The sequence below is a fragment of the Kogia breviceps genome, chromosome 6, assembly GCF_026419965.1.
Source record: "Kogia breviceps isolate mKogBre1 chromosome 6, mKogBre1 haplotype 1, whole genome shotgun sequence".
NCBI classification, from domain to species: Eukaryota; Metazoa; Chordata; class Mammalia; order Artiodactyla; family Physeteridae; genus Kogia; species Kogia breviceps.
This window is the reverse complement of record NC_081315.1, coordinates 77,440,286-77,462,072: the sequence shown is the minus strand read 5'-3', so window position 1 is coordinate 77,462,072 and position 21,787 is coordinate 77,440,286. Positions and strand designations below refer to the sequence as shown.

The 21,787-nt window shown below is 40.4% G+C and overlaps 1 protein-coding gene across 3 annotated transcripts in view; it reads left to right on the top strand.

Moving 5' to 3' along the window:
- KDR (kinase insert domain receptor) overlaps positions 1-21,787 on the top strand; it is a 44,710-nt gene that overhangs the window by 2,812 nt on the left and 20,111 nt on the right. For all 3 annotated transcript variants that reach the window (XM_059067580.2, XM_059067578.2, XM_059067576.2), the window contains exons 2-16: positions 1,602-1,695; positions 3,653-3,849; positions 6,763-6,893; positions 7,180-7,348; positions 7,926-8,065; positions 8,712-8,889; positions 10,317-10,431; positions 10,522-10,685; positions 12,619-12,775; positions 13,868-13,991; positions 14,518-14,626; positions 15,684-16,025; positions 18,061-18,207; positions 18,932-19,063; positions 21,555-21,661. In XM_059067580.2, coding sequence (XP_058923563.1) covers positions 1,602-1,695; positions 3,653-3,849; positions 6,763-6,893; positions 7,180-7,348; positions 7,926-8,065; positions 8,712-8,889; positions 10,317-10,431; positions 10,522-10,685; positions 12,619-12,775; positions 13,868-13,991; positions 14,518-14,626; positions 15,684-16,025; positions 18,061-18,207; positions 18,932-19,063; positions 21,555-21,661 — 2,306 coding nt within the window. The remainder of the gene's footprint in view (positions 1-1,601; positions 1,696-3,652; positions 3,850-6,762; positions 6,894-7,179; positions 7,349-7,925; positions 8,066-8,711; positions 8,890-10,316; positions 10,432-10,521; positions 10,686-12,618; positions 12,776-13,867; positions 13,992-14,517; positions 14,627-15,683; positions 16,026-18,060; positions 18,208-18,931; positions 19,064-21,554; positions 21,662-21,787) is intronic.

The following is a 21,787-nucleotide window of genomic DNA, read 5'->3' as shown; positions in this document are numbered from 1 at the left end:
TAATATTGATTAACAAATCTACAGCAACCTAGTTTACACATCTGAGTGAGTGTATGAGAACACGAGTGATCAGCTGTTCATTCTGCCTGCAGCTGTTCACGTTGGGGTCCACAGATTCAATGCTCTACATATTTACACTGGATATTTGCTCATACTCAATTTATTCATACTCTTTCATATTTGCTAATACTCTTTTATTTGCCCAACAATGTCAATCCCAGTTTAGGCCTAGAGAGTCATTTGTACTTAGTGGATGTGAGTTAAGGATCATATGAAGCTTGGGTGCTTACCCAGCATCTATCACTTTTTAAGGTGGTGTTTTGAAGATCTAGATATGAGTTAAGACCCTGACATGGTGGACAGTTTTTCTTTCTCTGTTGCTTTTTCAACACCTGGTACTGCTTTGCATTTAGTTGGCAGAGAACTCAGTCTTCTTGCTGTACAGTGACCCATGGCAAGGAATCTGCCCCATGGTATATTTAGGTAGACACTTTTCCTGTGTTCCAAGCTTGGTGTCAGGACAAGCTCAGTGCTTTGATCAGTAAGTTGAGATTCCCCAGTTGTAATTCATTAGCATTACCCTTTTTTAAACTTATTTTTTCTTTAATTTTATTATTTATTTATTTATTTATGACTGCGCTGGGTCTTTGTAGCTGTGTGCAAGCTTTCTCTAGTTGCGGCGAGTGGGGGCTAGTCTTCGTTGTGGTGCACAGGCTTCTCACTGCCATGGCTTCTCTTGTTGCAGAGCATAGGCTCTAGGTGCACGGGCTTCAGCAGCTGAAGCATGTGGGCTCAGTAGTGGTGGCTCATAGGCTCTAGAGCGGGGGCTAAGTAGTTGCAGTGCATGGGCTTAGTTGCTCTGTGGCATGTGGGATCTTCCCAGACCAGGGATCAAACTCATGTCCCCTGCACTAGCAGGCATATTCTTAACCACTGGACTACCAGGGAAGTCCTGCATTACCCTTTTTAAGTTCTGTTTTCTGAGGGAAAGTATATGCATGTTATATGACATGGGAACATGTTTCTTTCCTCAATTCCTCTCATTTAGTTTTAATGTACAGTCTTTCAACCTTGGCAGTTCAGTTACCAGAGGAAGTGCACTAGAAAATTGATAAAGGAAAACGAGACAATGTCATGGACATTCCCACCCCCCTCAAAGTACATGGATGAACTATATAGAAATCTCTCTAAGTAGTATTCATTAATCAGCAGTTTAGTCGAATGTGTGCATCCTATGTTTTATAAGAAATGTCAGTGGGTCCTTTCCCAGGGGAATGAGATCATCAGATGAAGGTTCATTTGGTTTCAATGTCCCATATCCTTTTGTAAGACCTTGAAGTTGGCAATGTAGGAAAACAGGAACTCCACCCTAGCTCAATGAATTGCAGAACTGTTGTGTTGGTTTATGACCATCTGCCCATTCTTCCTGTTATGACACAGCTTGTGAACTTTTACTGGGAATGGTGAAAAGTAAATTCATAAGTTTTACACAATGAATTGCTGAAGAGGCCTTTTAAAGTATAGAGTGTGCATTGTTTATGGAAGGTGTTTCCTATTGGGTCTGAGTGGCAAGTATATTCATTTATTTAATTTGTTTCTAGGTTTGTCTAGTGTTTCTCTTGATCCACCCAGTCTCAGCATAAAAAAAGACATACTTACAATTATGGCTAACACAACGCTTCAAATTACTTGCAGGTAAGGATACATTTTAGATTCAGATTTTCTGTGTCAAATATCACTATTAAAGAAAAAATAATTTCCATACAGCAGAATTATAATAGAGTCGTCGTAATTGTGTATAAGTAGTGAGGTTTCTAAGAACTAATGTAATAATGAAAACATGAGGAAGGTCTTCTCTGGAAAATTCTGTACAATTTTGCTGGACTTTTTTTCCTACTACCCTCTGCCAACACACACATACACACACACACACACACACACACACACACACACACACACCCTAATAACCAGTATAGAACCTAGCATATATTATGTAATACACATTCAACAAATATTGAATGAATAAATGAAATCTTTAGAGTTAAAGAAGTTTGGGGACATGTTTGTTATACTCAGAATGACTCTTGGACATCTGTTTAGCACTTTTCAAGAACTTTATTTTATGGTAAAATTCTGACTGTAGTAGCAATTTTATATTCAGTCATTAATATTGCTGAGTGCATGTCATGCTCTGGCTTCAGGTTCTGGCATGTCTCTTTCACCAGCTAGCAAGAAGTCATGCTCTTGATTTTTGCTAACTGGGGAAACAAGCCTCTTTGACAAGAAGAGGAGGCTTCTAAATTTTGCTTTCCAGCCCCTACCTCAGGAAGAAAAGTAGAAGACTTTAGGGTTTAATGTAGTGATTATGCATGACAGACCCAGAGGCTTCTTGGGACCAGTGTGGTTTTGGCAGAGATGGTAGGTAAAGGTGATCTTGCCCCCTGAGAAGAGTGCTGATGGTCCACAAAGAACCTTGGGGATTGTTGAACCTTGTTGAACCTTGGGGATTGTTGAATCTTGCCATTGTTTCTGCTTGATGAATGCCAAGTGTTCAGCACAATGACACAGATCTGTTTTAGCTTGCCGAGTGTAAAGGATACCCTAGTTGCCTTAACAAGGGTAGGTCACCAATACCCAACCCTTGGAAAAAAACATAGTAACAGGTGCTGTTTGCCTAGCTTTGCTACTTCAAGATGCATTTCTCAGCAGATTTTCCTCTTACCCACCCTTAACAACAAAGGTTATTTAAAATTCCCCAAGATTCTATATATACTCCTCTTATGTCCCCAGGAAAACAATGGAGTGTGTTAAAAGTAACGTCATTAATGTAGCTGCAACTTCATGGAAATTTCAAGTTCTTTAAAGAGGGGTCACTGAAGTGACATTCTTCTTGATGTTGACTGTCTTCCTTGGGGGCTTTGTAGAGAAATGCTGCAATGAAAGTAATCTGTGCTTTAATGCCATCCTTCCAAGGTCCTACGAGGCCCTTAGACAGTTGCATCCCCTTCCTTCCTAAGCTCACCTCTTACTCTCCTGACTGCCCAATCTTCTCTAGCTAATCGGGCTTCCTTGCCATTCCCCGAATACTGCAGATAGGCACCCACCCCAGGGCCTTAGAAACTCTGTTCCTCCAGATATCTATACGGCCTGCTTCACCAAGCCCCCTCCCTCTAGAACTCTTCACTTGTTTCTTTGCATCTTCTAGACTTGCTTCATAGTATTTATCACCACCTTTTATACAATATATTTTACTTACTTTTTAAATGTTTCAGCTTTATTGAAGTTTACTTACTTTTTTACTGCCTGTCTCCTCCAACTAGACTGAAGTTCCATGAAGGCATTGATTTTTATCTGATTTGTTCACTGCTGTATTCCCAGTCTTAAACAACGTTTGACACATAGCACATGCTTAATAAATATTTGTTGGTTGAATGAAATAAGTAATAGAAAACTCGGGAATCCTTATAAGTGATTTCTGAAGCTGAGACTCTGGCTTTTGGTTATTTGTCCATATAATCTGTCATTGTTGGTAGAAGGCTATGAATCTGTCTGTTGAGGAGTTTGTATAAATTTGCGAACTAAACCTTCTATTTTCTTAGAAATAGCCGCATAGGCATTTCACTTGAATACTTGCTTGGACTGAATTTTTCAGGGGTCAGCAGGACTTGGACTGGCTCTGGCCCAACAATCAGAGTGGCTCTGAGAAAAGAGTGGAGGTGACGGATTGCAGTGACAGCATCTTCTGTAAGATGCTCACCATTCCAAAAGTGATCGGAAATGATACTGGAGCCTACAAGTGCTTCTACCGGGACACTGACATGGCCTCCGTCATCTATGTGTATGTTCAAGGTAAGTGGTTAAATGGAATTCACTTCCCAAGTTAAGTTACCAGTTACAAAACACGATAGGTGCAAAGAAGAATCCGGACAACAAAGGCTTGCTCTAAAGGCCCTCTGCCAACAGGAATCTACAAAATTCTTCTCTCCCAAGGCCCTCTCTGAGTACAAGACTCAGTGATTTGTTCTGCAGCTTGGGCCTTGCTACATCTCTATTGCCCAGTTAGTTTGGTTCTGATCTTTGTTTCTAAGGGAAATCTGTGTTCACAGTTGGCAATGGAGATTTATAAGAAGTCTTCTGATGTTTGAGAAAAAAAACCCTGAAATCCTCGAAAAGGAAGATTCAGGGGAGAATTATGGAGAGGTTTCTGTGGAGAGATAAGTTATCTACAGCAGATTCGGAGATTTCCCCAAGAATGCACAGGGAATCAGCCAAGGGCTCTGGAGCTTTTTTTGTTCATAGGAACTTTTCTTTTCCCACTTACACTTTATAAAAAACAATTTCCATACACTTGTGCAAATAAAGTCACTGTCTCAAAAGGCCTTTTGAGGACAGTATTTCTTTCCTTTGCTTGTGTGGTCTGAGATCTTGGATGACATGCTCCATCTTTCTATAGTTTGCAATTTGGGATTTACACTGTGGAGGCCACTTAACATCCATGTAGGGTAAGCTCCATGTCACATGTATTTAGCATTTATAATCTGAATTATTCTTTCCTTCATGTTTCAAAAATCTTATGTTAACTTAAGAAAACCTGACTTAACTAATGAGATATGAATCATATAACTTGGGTGGGGATAAGTCTATAGCATAGTATTTTGCTTAGATATACTAAATATTTTTCTTTTCGGTAAAGATGAGCTTTTTAGACATTTTATTTATACATTTACATACCTCTGTACATCCCAGAGAATTTGAAGCAGGTGAAGATGGCTTAGACTTTTTTCCAGAAGCATCTTTTACAGAATAGGAATTTCATCAGCTTTGGGAGACATACTTGCATATCTCCATTTGCATTTCAATAGTGCAATATGGTCAGTGCAAGGGAAGAATGGGGACCACATCAAAATAACGTATGTTGCTCCTGGATTGCACAATATTTGAGAATTACTTTTGCCCAGGGTAAGCACAATCCAAGGTAGAATTTTGTGCTCTCCTCCTCCCCTCTGCAGAAGTTGAAAGAGACAAGGCTCAGGTCTTCGAGACTTTCTGGCTCCTTTTGATCTGGCAGTCTTGGGAGATCAGGCTTTCTCAGAAGATTGCAAGGATTTCCTGCTTTCAGGCTGTCTGGAAATACTACAAGATGAACCTCTCCCATAATATCTCGTTATTTCCTTCTCCCCAAGTCAGGAAACCTGGAGACATGTGAAAATTCATTTCATGAGTTACAGTAAATATTTTATTTTGAGAGGATGGGTGGTTGTTTGGGTTTCTTTGTTTATTTCCTCTTTCTGGGATACTGAAATAGAATTGATTGACTGAATAGCTTTAGTCTTACGTCAAGGGGTTAATTTAGCTTCCAAAGACTTGCTCTGTAAGCAAGCTGTGTAATATTGCATAGCATGCAGATGAAAGGTAATATTAAGAAGTAGCAATCCCTAGCACTGTTTTATTTGTACACTGCCTGTCTTTGAGCATACCATCAAATTCTTCTTCCTGTCTAAGCCTGGTGTTCTAGGAGGTGAGTTGTCCAAGATTTTGGTCATGAAGTTTAACAGTGGAAAAGAAAACATTGAAGTATTCCCTATGGACGGTCCTTTAATATCCCCTCTGGTCCCCACCTTACTTCCTTAGTCTTCTGACCCCATTCCCTCCAGCAATGGATGGAGCCGGGAAGTGGGTCTTGGTCTCGTAAGATAATGGCTATGGCATGTGGTGGCTGGATTGGCTGCCTTTCTGTGCTTTCCAGCTGGGAGGGAAATCAAACTTCTGCTGTTGCAGGGAGTTAGCTGCTTTTCTCCCCTTTGGTTTAATTAACTCTTTCTTTACTTGAACCAACCATCCTGAAGAGCTCTGAAAATGCTTGGTCAGGTGTGTTGGGGAGAGTGGCATGAACATTATCTCTCTGAGATTTCAAGCATGGCTTCACACCCATCAACTCTGTCTCTGGGAAAAGGAGTCGTTTCCCAGCAGCATGTTAACATCATATGAACAATGTTTGAACAGCATTAAAATCTCTTCTGTTTTTTTCTCAGTCTTTGCCATGGTGGCTTTTCAGGTTTTTGTCATTGAAGATATTAATGATTGCTGAATCTCAGACTAAATGCAATTAAACAGTAAACATAAACAATTTAACTATTCAACATTATTATATAAAGAATCTTATATCTAGTCTTCACAATCTTAAAATACTCACATGAAACTTTGTCTTGAATTATGAATTAAAACTGGTTAGTTATTTCTTTAAAGAATCTTTGGGAGCCATTAACCTATTTTCATGACAGTTACACTATTTGCCTTAAGAGAGAGAACATGAATTTTTTAACATCAATAAAATTCAGTAGGTAAACTATACAGGTTTAATTTTAAATTTACTTTAAAATTTATGTACGTGAAAGATGTATAGTGCATATGAAAATGTATATGAAAATGAAGACGTATGCTCCCTCACTTTGAAAAAACTGTAATGATCAATCTGCTTAAATGTGGAACCTGTAAAGTACACTCTACTTGTTGATCATCAGTGCAAAAAGAGCCAGTCTCATTCTGGGAGTTTTCTTCCAGATTTTTCACACATACACACCCCCATCCTGTAGCATAACTTTGGAGCCAGATATTTACCGGCAGACCTACCTCTGGATTCCTTTGCCTAGTGTGAAATGTCTTTCCCAATAGTTTACTTCTCTGGTTAGAGTTTATGAACCTGAAAGTTGACCCACTTTTCTAGTAAATGCCATTAACTAATGGAATTACATTTTCTTCTAGATTACAGGTCTCCATTTATTGCTTCTGTCAGCGACCAACATGGAGTTGTATACATCACTGAGAACAAAAACAAAACTGTGGTGATTCCGTGTCTGGGGACCATTTCAAACCTCAATGTGTCACTTTGTGCAGTAAGTTACATCTTCTTTCTTCATCTCTTACCCTTTCATAATTTTAAGCTAGTATTAAGATGGGTAGCCTGTTTACAACATTATATACATTATAAATATATATCTATTACATGCATTATATAACATTAAGTCAACAATGAGTTTTAAAGGAAACTTTAGGAAGGGTCAAAATGACAATAAATAAAACCAATTTGTATTCTTAAAATAAGATGAATTCTTTAGTGTTCATGGTTTTTACTTTTGGATAGCACTTGATTAAATATTTGGTATTTCTTTTTCTACCCAGAGGTATCCAGAAAAGAGGTTTGTTCCTGATGGTAACAGAATTTTCTGGGACAGCAAGAAAGGCTTCACTATTCCCAGCTACATGATCAGCTATGCTGGCATGGTCTTCTGTGAAGCAAAAATTAATGATGAAAGTTACCAGTCTATTATGTACATAGTTGTGGTTGTAGGTAAGAGGACAATTCCTTTCTGTATCATTAATGTCAGACAATAAAGATTCGCTTCTTATATTAGGATTCTGGAGGACAAGAGATACTGAGAAATATATTATTTCAAGATTTGTTGTTAAGCAATTCATTATATCCACTCTTCTCTACCCAGTAAACCTATGTGCAACTGAGGTTTTTCTCCTTCCTTACCAAGACCAAAGATGAATAAAAGTTCTGTTATGGGAACATATTTTTTGGAAAATTCAATGTTCAGGGCATTGCTTGGCATCAAATCTTTTAATTATACCTATTTTATGGAAAGTTTGGTAACTTATTAAAGCTGGCCCCATTGACTATTGACTTCTCAGATTTTACTGCTTTTCTGTCTACTGGGCTACAACATCTTTGAGATCCCTTTAGGGCTGCTTTGTGAATCTCTGTAGACCATTTTCCTGGGAGTTAACCAAGGTTTGGGGAGGCCCTCAGGGAAAAATGATGTGACACATTTTGAAGTTGCATCATGTCTGAAAAAATGTGTGCCAAGTTATAGATTTTGGTTTCCCTCTCACTTTCTGTTTTTCCAATTTACTTGCTCCAGGGTACAAGATTTATGATGTGGTTCTGAGCCCCCCTCACGGAGTTGAGCTGTCTGTTGGAGAGAAGCTCGTCTTAAATTGTACGGCAAGAACTGAACTAAATGTGGGGATTGACTTCAACTGGGAATACCCTTCTTTGAAGGTAACACTAACAATTCAAAGCCAGACCTCCAAATACTTTGATAATAAGCTCCAACGAAGTTTGCTTGAGAGAGATAGGGACCTCTTTGGCCAAATAAAATGAAAGGGCCTTAACTTACACTAACGTACACACACACACACACACACACACACACACACACACACACACACACACACATTTTAAGAGAACTGTAGGACATACAGCACCCATGGAAAAAAAAGATGCAAAACCAAGAACTCTGTCCAGGCTGTGAAGATTAGTTTTCTTTAGGGGATTATGTCTTTCTAGGTTGCATTATTTCTCTGTTCTCCAAAGTCCTTGATCTGTTTTCCCTTTAAGGGAATTTCTTTTCAAGAGGTGGCATGAGACACACTTCTCCTTAAACAGTGGTCATATTTCCTTGTGTTTCTGCAGTTTATATTGATCTCATTCCCATTATGTGAGGTTTTAAAATGCCTGATTCGGTTGATTCTATTTATTTCTCCTGAAACCAAATGTATTGGTCATCAGCATGATGATAAAAGTTCAGAAGTATCTATTTTTAGCATTAAATCGTGTTCACCAAAGGCCAAGACTTTTGTGGGTATCTAGAAACTACCAGGGAATGTTATTCTGGACTTTGGAAGTTCACTAAACTCTTTTTCAGCATCAGCATAAGAAACTTGTAAACCGGGACCTAAAAACCCAGTCTGGGAGTGAGATGAAGAAGTTTTTGAGCACCTTGACTATAGATGGTGTAACCCGGAGTGACCAAGGGTGGTACACCTGTGCCGCTTCCAGTGGGCTCATGACCAAGATGAACAGCACATTCATCAGGGTCCATGGTAAGCTAAGATTTCCTTTGGAATTATGCTCTGCCTTGAAAAGTGAGATGATTTAAATAAATTTAGGTCAGCTAGTGATTCCTATTTTGCTCGTCTCAGAAGATGTTTTTGAGCTCTTGCTAGGAAGGCCACTTGACCTCAAGGTCAAGAGTGTAGCTTGGGTTCAAATCCCAACTTTAAAGATGAGATGAGCGGATGTAGTAAGGGCTCACTACATATTACTTGTTGTTGCTATTATTATTATCACTATAATAAACAGAGGGTTATTATCTAAGATCATTTTTAAATTTTCATTTGATTGCAAGGCTGAGAGGCTTCCCTGAATAAGCATGGGCCTTGCAATTGGGGAAACCTGTATTTAGTTACTTTCTGTGGGGCTTTGAGAAAATATCTTAATTTCCCATTGATTCTCTTTCACTCACATAAATGTCTCAGTTTAGATGATAATTTGTATGGCATCCAACTTATAGGCCTTCATAAGGGTTTGGATTTTATAATATGGGAATGCATAGAAGGGTTTTGAGTAGAGAGAGACATGCTCTGGCTTATGTTTTTATAGGATCACTATGTGGGTTATTTTAATGTGAAATACTTTAGGGAAGTAAGGGCAGAAGTAGAGAGACTAGTTAGAAGGCTAATTGCAGTCATCTGGGTGAGAGATGGTGGGTGGCTTAGACAAGGGTGGTAGAAGTGGAGGTGGTCAGAAGTGACCTGACTCTGGATGTATTTTTGAAGATAGAGCCAGTAGGGTTTGCCTATAGATTCCCTGGCTGTGGGATATAAGAGAAAAAGAATGGAAGATGACCTTTGCGTTTTTAGCGTGAGCAACTAAGTGAGCGGTAGTTTTCTTAACCGACATAGGGAAGATAGGAAGAGGAGTAGGATTTGGGGACACAGGGTTGAGTGGCTTCATTTGGAGATGCCCACTACATATACAAGTGGAGACTTTTAATATATTAACCTAGAACCCAGGGAAGTCAGGGGCAGGAGATATAGATTTAGGAGGAGTGTGTAATTGACAAGAGGAAGGTGTTGGTAAAGAGAAGAGGTCTGAGGACTGAGTCCTGGGGCACATGGGAGGTATGTATTGGGTGTCATGGGAACAGAGGAGAAGGAGCACCCAAGGTCCCCTGGGGCACGTAGGGAAAGCTTCACAGAGAAGCAAATGCTTGAGTTGAGTGAGATGATTTGAGTGCTCAGTAGACTTGTGGAGCAGACTGACGGAGAGAGAAAAAGCTAACACAGAGACCACAGGTGAGGGAGAACCTGGAGTGGGACCTGTAGAAGGGTGAGATGGGGACTCTCTGAACAGCAGTGACTCACACCCCCAAGGTCTTTGACTCTTCACTTGAAATGAAAAACTAAACCAAATGACCATTTATAAGAAGTTGCCATTTATGAGAAAAATGATTTTTATTTTCTTCCAGAAAAACCTTTTGTTGCTTTCGGTAGTGGCATGGAATCTTTGGTGGAAGTCACCGTGGGAGACCGTGTCAGAGTCCCTGTGAAGTGCCTTGGTTACCCTCCTCCAGAAATAAAATGGTAACGACTGGAAATAAATGCAAAGCCTTGTTCCAAGTGAAAGCAAATCCTTAGATTGGACTCATTTCTGGGATTTGTTTTTCCCCACAGGTATAAAAATGGAAGACCCATTGAGTCCAATCACACAATTAAAGTGGGGCACGTACTGACTATTATGGAAGTGAGTGAAAAAGACACAGGAAATTACACTGTCATCCTTACCAATCCCATTTCAAAGGAGAAACAGAGCCATGTGGTATCTCTGGTTGTGAATGGTGAGTCCATTCAGTTTTCCTTCTCTTTATCTGTTATAAAGAGTATGATTATGTCCTCCTGAACAGCCAGGCCACCATTCCTTTGGTGTCTCTGCCTCACTTACATCATGAGTAGCTCCAGTGTATAAAAATGATCCAGGACAGTGCGGCTGAAGTGAGGTGTGGGACAGTATGCTCTGGACATGTTTGCTTAAAAGGCCATGTACCTGAACCATTTGGTGGCCGAAGTTGAGCCTAAAGTAGTTGCTTCAGCGGATGGCTAAATGCTGTGACATAAGAGTGCCCACAGGGACACTCATCAGGCTCCAGGTGCAGTACCTTTGAATTGTGCTCCTGGCATGCACATGTTTAAGACTCTTCTTGAATTTTGTGGGAAGCTTCTAGTTTGATTTGGGGGTTGATGTATCAGTGATGCACAGGCAGATTCCAATGCAGAAGGCTTTTGCAGGTGGACACTGTTGGCTGGTTGGAAATGTTTTAATTTTTTTTTCAACAGGAGTCTGGGATCTGACTCTGAGGCTGTAAAGGGGGAGATATTAAGTTTTTGATTTAAGAATGATTTGAACTTTATTTTTCCAAACTGAAAGATACTTATTTACAATAAGTACTCCAGGTGGGGAGGAAAAGGGCATCATGGTCAAGTAAATGTGGGAGATGCTAAGTTGATGGACATAGTATATTGCCATTCTCCAGTGGTAGGTGGGAGACATAAAGCCAAGGCTTTAACAAATTTATTTGACCAGAGCACCCCTCCCCCATACATCCATTAATATCTTGCTCCAAACACAGATTGGGAAATGCCTCTTTGTTGTAATTCTTTGTGCTTTCTACTGTCATGGCAGATTAAAACTTCAGGATCTTCTCATGTGACATTAAGGTGCTTCCCTGTATATCCTGCCAAGCTCTGTATGTCTGCTGAGCTTGGCTTCATTTCTTTGCTGGGACATCAGCTTTGGGGAGTAGTTTAAAGACAACAGGTTCCAGAAATGTCACTTAGGAGCCACTTGGGTGTAGGAGTTTGGGGAGTGTAGAGAAGCTGGGAAGCTGAAAAGTAGGGTGGAGAGAAGGAAAGGAACAAGAAATAAATATGTAAAAATGGACAGTGAATAACTCTATCTCATTCATCTAGGAAGTCACTAAACGTTTGATTCACCCTGGCATTTACCCTACTCTATAAAACAAAGATAAAAAAAGAAGTCAAGATTTGAAAGTATAATCTGAGGCTTTAGGTTGGTAGTGATGAGAAGATAGTTTCACATTAATGACTTTGGAGCCAAAAAGAGAGAGAAAAAAGGGAGAGAAGGAGGAAAAGACAGGGAAGGAATGGAGGGAGGAAGGGAAGAAAACAGGAAAGGATGGGAGAGAGGAGGGGAGAAAGTAAGGAAGGGCAAGAAGGAGGGAGAGATGGAGAAGCAGGCATGGTGGGTGACCTTGGGCAAGTCATTTCACTTTTTAATTTTTCCCATGTGTAAAGTGGAAGACAATAACAGTGGCTGTGAGGATTAAATGAATTAATTGATGTAAAGCACTTAGAACAATGCTCAGTACGTAATACATGTACTTGCTGTATTATTCACAACTGTTTTCTTCCTGGAGCCTTGTCTGATCTTGTGAAATTGGGAGGATGAGGAGAACTATCTCTGTAATGTAGATGTGAGAAAAAGGTGAGGCACAGGGTGGCGAGACTGGCACAAAGTCAATCAACTTACTAGTTTATTATTATTGTTATCATAAGTATCACTAGAAGTCAGGTGTCCTGTTTCCAAATCTAGATGTTCTTTGAAAAAGCAAATGGGGAAAAAAAAAAAAAAAAAAAGCAAATGGGGGCAAAAATTCTATGCTTGGAAAAACACAGGCTTTAGTTGCTGAAAACTTCTACTTTCCATTCCTCAAAGCTGATTGACAATTCAAAAGCTGTCTTTCCCATCTCCAGTCCCACCCCAGATTGGTGAGAAATCTCTGATCTCTCCCGTGGACTCTTACCGGTATGGCACCTCCCAAACGCTGACGTGCACGGTCTATGCCGTTCCTCCCCCCAGTCACATCCTCTGGTACTGGCAGCTGGAAACAGAGTGTACCTACCAGTCCACGTGAGTAGGGCCACACCCTTTTTTTCCTGCCCTTTTGCATTTAAAAAGTATTTATTCATTTGTTTTATTTTTAGATTCCACATGTAAGTGATATCATACAGTATTTGTTTTTGTCTGGCTTACTTAGTATGATAACCTCTAGGTCCATCCATGTTGCTGCAAATGGCATTATTTCATTCTTTATATGGCAGTGTAGTATTCCACTGTATATATGTACCACATCTTCTTTATCTATTCCTCTGTGGATGGACATAGCCAAGCTATGATATGACACCATTCTAAGCCAAGAAGACTATCTCTAAGAAGGTTATCCCTCAAGTGGTACTCTTAATCTCCTTCCATCTTTCTCTGTGCTTACGTCTTTAGGAGATGTCGTTCCTTGGGGTATCCCGCTTTGAGATTAGCTAGCTCTCTCTTCAGGTTGGCCCTGATGTCCATCTCTCTGAATGCAGTTTCTTTGCTCACTTTGTTAATTGCCAGTCTTTGGTTTTTCTCCTTATACCTATCAACTGGTGAATACCACAGTCTCCTTATCTGTGAGAAGGTACATCTCAGAGGAAGTGCTGATGGATGCAAGGGAGCGGTAGACCTTGGAGCCTCAGGCCCGGCTTATCAGGTCCTAACACAAGTCCAGACATCCTTAGGAAAAAAAACAAGTCACCCACCACCACCCTAAGCAGTTCACTTCCTGTTGTTGTTTTTGAGATGGCCTCTATTAGTTTCTTCCTCAGATGCTGACCATTTCCTACACAAAGGCCACAGTCCCAGGGAGATTAAGAAGCCCAATGGCTTCTTAGTTTCCTTGCCTTCCTTTGAACTAAATTAACTTGAATTGTCTTGTCGATCCAATTTATGAATGGAAGTTTGTTCCCAGAATAGCTGCTTCCCTCCTGTATCCTGAATGAATCTACCTAGAACCTTTTCCTTTATTGCTGAGGCCTATTTTTAATTGGCGCCAAGTCTTGTAACATGGTAGCGTGCGTTGGAAGTTATTTCTAAGAATGTAATAACCAAAGTCTGACCCCTTTCTTTGCTATTGGTATGAATTAAAGAAAAATTAAGTCATGATATCATGTTACCTCTTTCTTATAGCCAAGCTGCCTTAACGACAAACCCACATACCTGTAAAGAATGGAGAAATGTGGAGGACTTCCAGGGGGGAAACAAAATCGAAGTCAACAAAAATCAATTTGCCCTAATTGAAGGAAAAAACAAAGTGAGTTTGAAGTTCTTTAATTTGAAAATCTGTCTCTCTTTTATGGAAGGATGGAGTGAAAGCAGGGTAAAATAATATCAATGTGTGAGGAATATTGGCAATTGATCATCAAATAAATTGGATGATAAAATACTAGCATGTTAAATCAGTTTGAAAACACCATTAACTTTTAGAAACACCATTGACTTATTGTTACTGTATCAGAGAAAAATAAAACACATATGCCATTAACTCTGTACATGGGATGTATGGTGATTCTGATTTTATAAACATGAAAATGAGAAAAGGTATGTAATGTTGTCTTAAAACACATTCTTTATTCCATGGTTTCCAAAACTCATTTTGTATAATGTGTGAGCTGCACCAGCATAATTATAATTGCACAGATTTGAGCGTGGTCAGTGCTGGAGTCTGAATGGAGTAAGCAGGTCGCAGCAGTGGTGGAAATGCTGAATTTTAGTCTGAATGCACGTGCATAAACACAGCCTCCATTGTTTATGGCCTGTGATTTGTTTTTTTTCCACAGACTGTAAGTACCCTTGTTATCCAAGCAGCCAATGTATCCGCTTTGTACAAATGTGAAGCGGTGAACAAAGCTGGGAGAGGAGAGAGGGTTATCTCCTTCCACGTGACCAGTAAGTGCTCTCCAGGGGCTGGGCTATCTGATACTGTGTTGTCCTGGCTATTCCCATGAGTGGTGTGGCTTTAGGAAGGGGAGTTGGATGGCTAATTGATGCTTTTGTTCATAAAGGAGAGTTCCTCAGTTAGCTCCTGGGCTCGCGTGAAGTCAGTACATCTGACTTCACAGGAGAGGGAGCATGGGTTCACACGTGGTTTTCTTTTCTTTTTTCTTTTTTTTTTTTTTTTTTTGTGGTACGTGGGCCTCTCACTGTTGTGGCCTTTCCCGTTGCGCAGCACAGGCTCCAGACACGCAGGCTCAGCGGTCATGGCTCACGGGCCCAGCCGCTCCGCGGCACGTGGGATCGTCCCAGACCGGGGCACGAACCCGTGTCCCCTGCATCAGCAGGTGGACTCTCAACCACTGCGCCACCAGGGAAGACCCACACGTGCTTTTGAAGCTCAAGTCCTGCGTCATATTTTTGGCTTTGTCATCAGAGTGCAGCACAGTGCTTGGCTTAGCGAGGTTCAGTCAATGTTTATGTGCTTGCTATTGAACAGCTGACAAGGTTGGGGTTTTTGGGAGGCAATTGTAATGACATTGGAGCAGTGCCTTCCCAATACTACCGACTTTGTTCATCTTAATTTTATGGCTCAGCTTTAGCTGACTGGATGGAATAAAATTTTTCAGTCTGAGCTAATTCACTATAATAAACATAGCTTTCCTGTCAGTGAGTGTTATATATTAATGAGGAATTAATTTTTTAAATCCCAAGTTATAATCATCTGCTTTGAATTGGGGGGGTAATCTTAAAAACCGTGCTTAGAGCTCAAAGTGGAGATTTCATATATATCTGAGGAATTCATTTACATTTCCAAATAATGTATTTTGGCAAAATAACACATTTTGAATCTGGAATTGTCCAGTTTGGTTGTCTCCTTGTATTCCATCATCTGGGAATGCCAGAGGTTCACTTCTCTTGGTGCTTTATCGCAGACTGAAGGCAACAAGGAAGCAATAGTGTGCTGCCCAAGTTAAATCACTGTCTTCTAAGCATGGGTTTTACATTTCAGGGTGTCCTGAAATCACTTTGCAACCCGGCACCCAGCCCACCGAGCAGGAGAGCGTGTCTCTGTGGTGCTCTGCGGACAGAACTATGTTTGAGAACCTCACGTGGTACAAACTTGGCCCACAGGCTCTGCCTATCCACGTGGGAGAGCTGCCCACACCTGTTTGCAAGAACTTGGATGCTCTTTGGAGAATGAATGCCACGATGATCTCTAATAGCACAAATGACATTTTGATCATGGAGCTGCAGAATGCATCCTTGCAGGACCAAGGAGACTACATCTGCTTTGCTCAGGACAGGAAGACCAAGAAAAGACATTGCGTGGCCAGACAGCTGACAGTCCTAGGTATGGAGGTAACTCTGGACCATCCAGAAGCAGTTGGGATGCCGTAAATGTAATGCTTTCAGGGGCTGTGTGAAGATTGTCCTCTAGCAGCTTATGAAGTAGACCGGTGAGCACTTATCTTGCACAAAGTCCTCAAGTCAGAAGGAAGCTAATCATGGTGAAGTGATGTATTAAAAAGAAAAAATAACTCCATTCTTTCCAACCCTGATGGTGGGGTCACTCACTACTACCTGCAAGGGATTCCCCTAAACCAGGGAAGTTTCCGCCTCATTCTTGGGCATTCAGTTATTTAAATAGACACATATTTGTGAATGCTTACCATGAGCTAGGAGGGTGCCGGAAGTTCATAGTGGTGGACAGAGTGAGAACACAGACAACTGCTGGGCTGTGGAGTACAGTGAGGTCTCTGTGTCCATGAGGACAGGGGTTGTTTCTGTTTTACTCCTTGCTGAGATCCAGGCATAGAATATAGTGGCACATGCTGTGTGCTTGAAAAGACATCTGCTGCCTGAAGCGTGTGGTGATGGGGTTGTTTAAGACCTGTGAGAGCCTCTGGGAGGGATGCTGCACTCAGTGCCTGTACCTCTGTGGTACAGCTCACGGTCAATGAGATGAGCATTTTAGGGAGCAGAAAGCTTTGTAAATCCCACACCGGGTCACTCTCTACACCTCCTCTAACCCCGTGCCTTGCACAAAATCCGTGCAGACACGGCTCTGTCTCTGGGGAAATCAGTCAAATTTGGGGAGTTTCTCTGTGCTATCTCCTTCCATTTTCTCCTCTCCATAGTGTCCCTTCCTAGTTTCTAGGATGCATGTGTTCTGTTTTTTTTTTTTTTTAACTGTCGGGAAGCGGGAACTGCCCAGATAAACTAATTTATACCAAAGTTTTAGAGGAATAATATTTTCAAAGGCCTTGACATATTTTAAGAGGTATTTTCAAACAGGCACTAGGATAGATTTTGCTAGTGTTGAGACTCTGGTGTCAGAAGAAGAGATGTTTTCGAGTGAAGTCATCCCAAGGCCTTTCAAATCACACCCCATACATGATCATGGTTTTTCTGTTCATCTTGGTGACTGGTCTGGTTTCAAGCTGATGAAAAATTCAGAAAGAGATGTGAAGGAGGTTCCTGACTTTGCCATGCCCAGGAAATACATGCTCACAATGAGCTGGTTAGCTCTCTTAAGGACTCCCAAGTTTTTTCCAAAAATTATTCTTGGAAATAGACTAGAGTCCATTTGCTTAAGTCCCAGCGTAGTTCACCATTGAGGTAATCTAATTTTGCTAAATGTTGAAGTGGATTCTTTCAGCAGGATTCTTTTCGATGTTCAGTTGGTTTGGACAAGATATTTCCACAGCACTTTGATGATTTGTAGGAAAGGTTAAATCTAAAGTTGTCCTGTACATTTAAATGAGTACCTATGGGCTTCATTTAAAAAAAATCTTTGACTTTCCTTAGAGTATCATTGTTCTGTCTGTGTTTTAGTGGAAATGCTGAGTTCAACTGTTTACTTGTTATAAGGACTGTGATAAGTTGTTTAACCCCTTTCATCTGCGAAATAAGGCTAATACTGCCCACCATAAGGTTGATAGTGAAAAACAGAAACAGGACAAATGAGTTTTGTAAAAACAACCAAATAAATATAAGGCATTCTTTGTTGAATTACACTGAAGTTATGTACTTTCCAAGAGAAACATGGCAGAATTCTTGTGTGTCACTGGATAGAATTTATTTATTTATTTGGAGGGAAGTCAAGGGTGACAACTTTTATTTTGTGATGTGATTACCAGCTTGAATCACTAACATGAACGTTCAAAGAGATGCAGTAATCTGTCTGAGCTGACTGACTTGTTTCATTTAACTTTACGCCATGAACAATGCTCCAGTTACCAACCTCTGTGTATTTTTGGCTTAGTAAATTAACAGTTTACTAAATGGTTTAATAGTTTACTGATACAAAAACCACTTCAAAACTTATAACTAAATGTCCTATGATTTGTGTGTGTGTGTGTGTGTGTGTGTGTGTGTGTGTGTAGAGCGCATGGCACCCACGATCACAGGAAACCTGGAGAACCAGACAACAAGTATTGGTGAAACCATCGAAGTTTCCTGCACAGCGTCTGGGAATCCCCCTCCACAGATTACGTGGTTTAAAGATAATGAGACTCTTGTGGAAGATTCAGGTGAATAGAGCATATCGGTCTCTTTTTGGCTGCCAAATTTTCCTAGAGATATTAACTAAAATCCATATTATTTCTTTCTTAAAAAATTATTTATTTACTCATTTATTTATTTTTATTAAGGTATATCGATGTACAATATTATTTAAGGTGCAGGTGGACAGCATAGTGAGTCTCAATTTTTAAAGATTATTCTCCATTTATAGTTATAAAATATTGACTGTATCCCCTGTGCTGTACAATATATCCTTGTAGCTTATTTATTTTGTACATAATAGTTTGTACCTCTTAATCCCCTACCCCTATCCTGCCTCTCTCTCCCCTGTCCCCTCTCCCCACTGGTCACCACCTGTTTGTTCTCTATATCTGTGAGTCTGTTTCTTTTTTGTTATATTCACTAGTTTGTTTTATTTTTTAGATTCCACATAGAAGTGTCATACAGTATAAAATCCATATGGTTTCTTGATTTGTTTTAGGTAGAACAGAAAGCAGTATTACTGTCCATGGTCCGGCTCATCTCAGAGACTTGGAACCCGAGTATTCAGAGCCTGCTGAATTCTCGTGGAAGCCAGGGGTGCTGAGACAGCAGTTGACCCTGTATGCCTCTTTTTAGAGTTAGATAATAGCCCAAGATAAAGGGAAACATTTACATTAAAAATTTTTTTGTCCTGAAAAACTCTACCAGACCACATCATAAATAAAAACCATCATTTTCCCCCTTTCTCAGGCATCGTGCTAAAAGATGGGAACCGGAACCTAACTATCCGCAGGGTGAGGAAGGAGGATGAAGGCCTGTACACCTGCCAGGCTTGCAGTGTTCTCGGGTGTGCAAAAGTGGAGGCGTTTTTCATAGTGGAAGGTCAGTGGGAATTCATAGACAATCAGGTGGTTTTAAAAAATTAGCTTGAGGGGCTTCCCTGGTGGCGCAGTGGTTGGGAGTCCGCCTGCCGATGCAGGGGGCGCGGGTTCGTGCCCCGGTCTGGGAAGATCCCACATGCCGCGGAGAGGCTGGGCCCGTGAGCCGTGGCCGCTGAGCCTGCGCGTCCGGAGCCTGTGCTCCGCAACGGGAGAGGCCACAACAGTGAGAGGCCCGCGTACCACACACACACACAAAAAGTTAGCTTGTATCTTATATATACTCATATACTTTGGGCAGGAGGGTTATGGGTGGTTTTAATATTCTTCGTACTTTGTATGTTTTCTACTATATGTTATTTTAACCAGGAAACATAATTAATGTTATTTTAATTCTGCTCTCATCACATTTCTATCCCCACAGTTCTCACTGTGGAAAAATTCTTAGCCAGGCGGGTGGAATGTACTCCTTTCCCTGATTCTTTCTTCGTATGACTGGCTTAATTAACTTGTTATGAAAATTATGCCTCTATATTATTAGGTAGAATTGCTGCCTAGTCATGAAAGTCAGTGCTATCTAGATAGTCACAAAGGTTCATAATTTTTATTGGACCAAAGATAATTAAGATTCATTTGTAAACAATAGACCATTGCTTCTCTGAAATGGAAAATTTGGGGTTCTTATCTAAATGTGTATGCAGGAATGATGTGAAATCTGGCATTTTCTCAGATGGGAAAGGTGAACTTGTGACAGAATGTTTTATCTTCAAAAGTGTATTCCTATGTCTTTTTAAAAATAACCCATCAGGGGACAGTGAAACTGTATTATGTGGGTGAAGGAATGGTACGCAAGGGGAAAAGAGAAGGGTGGTGATAGATGGAGGAACTGATGGATTTCTATGCACTCATCCTAATTTGTCTCTCCAAGACTAGATTTTAGTCCCTTTAGTCTGTCAAATCTATGTTGCCAAGTATTACATCTCAATACCTTGACTTCTTTTCAAATCTATAGGCTTATTACCATTTTGTAAACTGCACTTGCAAATAAAGATTTCAAGTGACACGGTGGTTTTGTCATTTTCAAAGTGTTTCATGTTTTAGGCAAAATCCTGAGGGAGACTTTCCAGTTCTCTCCCATGCTTTGCCTCAGCTCTGTTAGCTGTCTGCAGGTGGTTACCAAGAGGCCTAACTAGGTAACCTTGGCACAGAGATTATATTTACTTCTCACCAGACGAGAATACTAAGAAAGGAAGAGGTAAATATTTAATGCTCCTGCTAGTTTCCCAAATGTTCATATGGGAATATTAATGTACCAACTTATATAGACAGTTGAATCTTTGAACTTTTTACTATGAACAAACAGACTTTTAAATCTCTATGTATAAATAGAGAATTCCTTCAGTAAAACCACCAGAGAAACAAAAATCTACTTCCAAGCATACTTGGTGCTTGTCTCTCAACTATAACTCTTATTTTGCTAACTAATTAATTACTTGTCTTTCTGTCTTCTTGAGGCTGCCTGAGCCACTCTCACAGCTTGTGGCCCAGTTTGATTCACACTGCACTCATCCAATGGGAGACCCTAAGTGATAATTGCTTCCTTATCAACACTGTGCTAATCACTCTTGGTTGAAAGCCTCCTCTGGGCTTAATTTTCCTCACTCAGAGCTGTCTTCTGGAGTCCTGAACATCTGCAGCTTTCCTTGCTGACCTCCAGCTTTTTCTCTTCTCTTTCCTTTCCTGAGCATGCTTAAACTCATACTGCCAGGCCACGCCTGAGGCACTCACCTCAGCTCTTTCTCTTTCCTCACTGAGGCTCCTGCCACACAAGGATGGGGTAGTGAAATGTTAGCCAGTGTTGGACAGACCTTGTTTTAAGTCCTGACCATTCCATCAACTTGCTGTGTGCCCTTGATGAAGTAGCTTAACCTCTCTGAGCTTGCTTCTCCATCTGAAAACTGAGGGTTATTGAGACTGAGTGACATGACATATCTAAAGTGGTGAGCATCTCATAGGTGCCTAGTCACCAATAGCTCTCTGGCCAAAGGACTACATTTATTTCCCTACGACAGTCCTTCCGCAAACTCCATACAGATCAAAATATCGACCAACAGCATAAAACCAAACATTTATTTTCCCCAAATAGAATATTTTTCTTCTCTATAGAGCACGATCTGTTTTTTTTTTTTTTTATCCATCAAAGTTTGTTCTTCTTCCAAATGCTTTCTGTTTGTCTTTTAGGACATTAATATCTCTCTCTTAATTACTTTAGAATTTTACTGTTGGAAGTTTTCATGAGCAATGTTTTGCAAACTTTAAATTATCCATTAAGAATATTATAAACTCCATTCAAGTTAGAGGTTTGTGACTATTACTGTCTAGGATTTTCCTGAGTTGGTAAGATTGAGATTTTGCTTTAGTGTGGAACTTTGTTATTTTATATCAAAAGGTATGAGTTTCCAGTTGTTGATGCTCCTTCATTTGTGTCTTTCCAGGTGCCCAGGAAAAGACAAACTTGGAAGTCATTATTCTAGTAGGCACTGCAGTGATTGCCATGTTCTTCTGGCTACTCCTTGTCATCGTTCTACGGACCGTTAAGCGGGTAACAAAATAATTTCCCTTCCGTCCCATGCACGTTGGCTTTCATGATTAATGAAAGCTGACTGGGGTTCTTTGAGTTGATTCTTCCCATTGTTATTGACTCAATAGGCACAATTTTATTTCTATA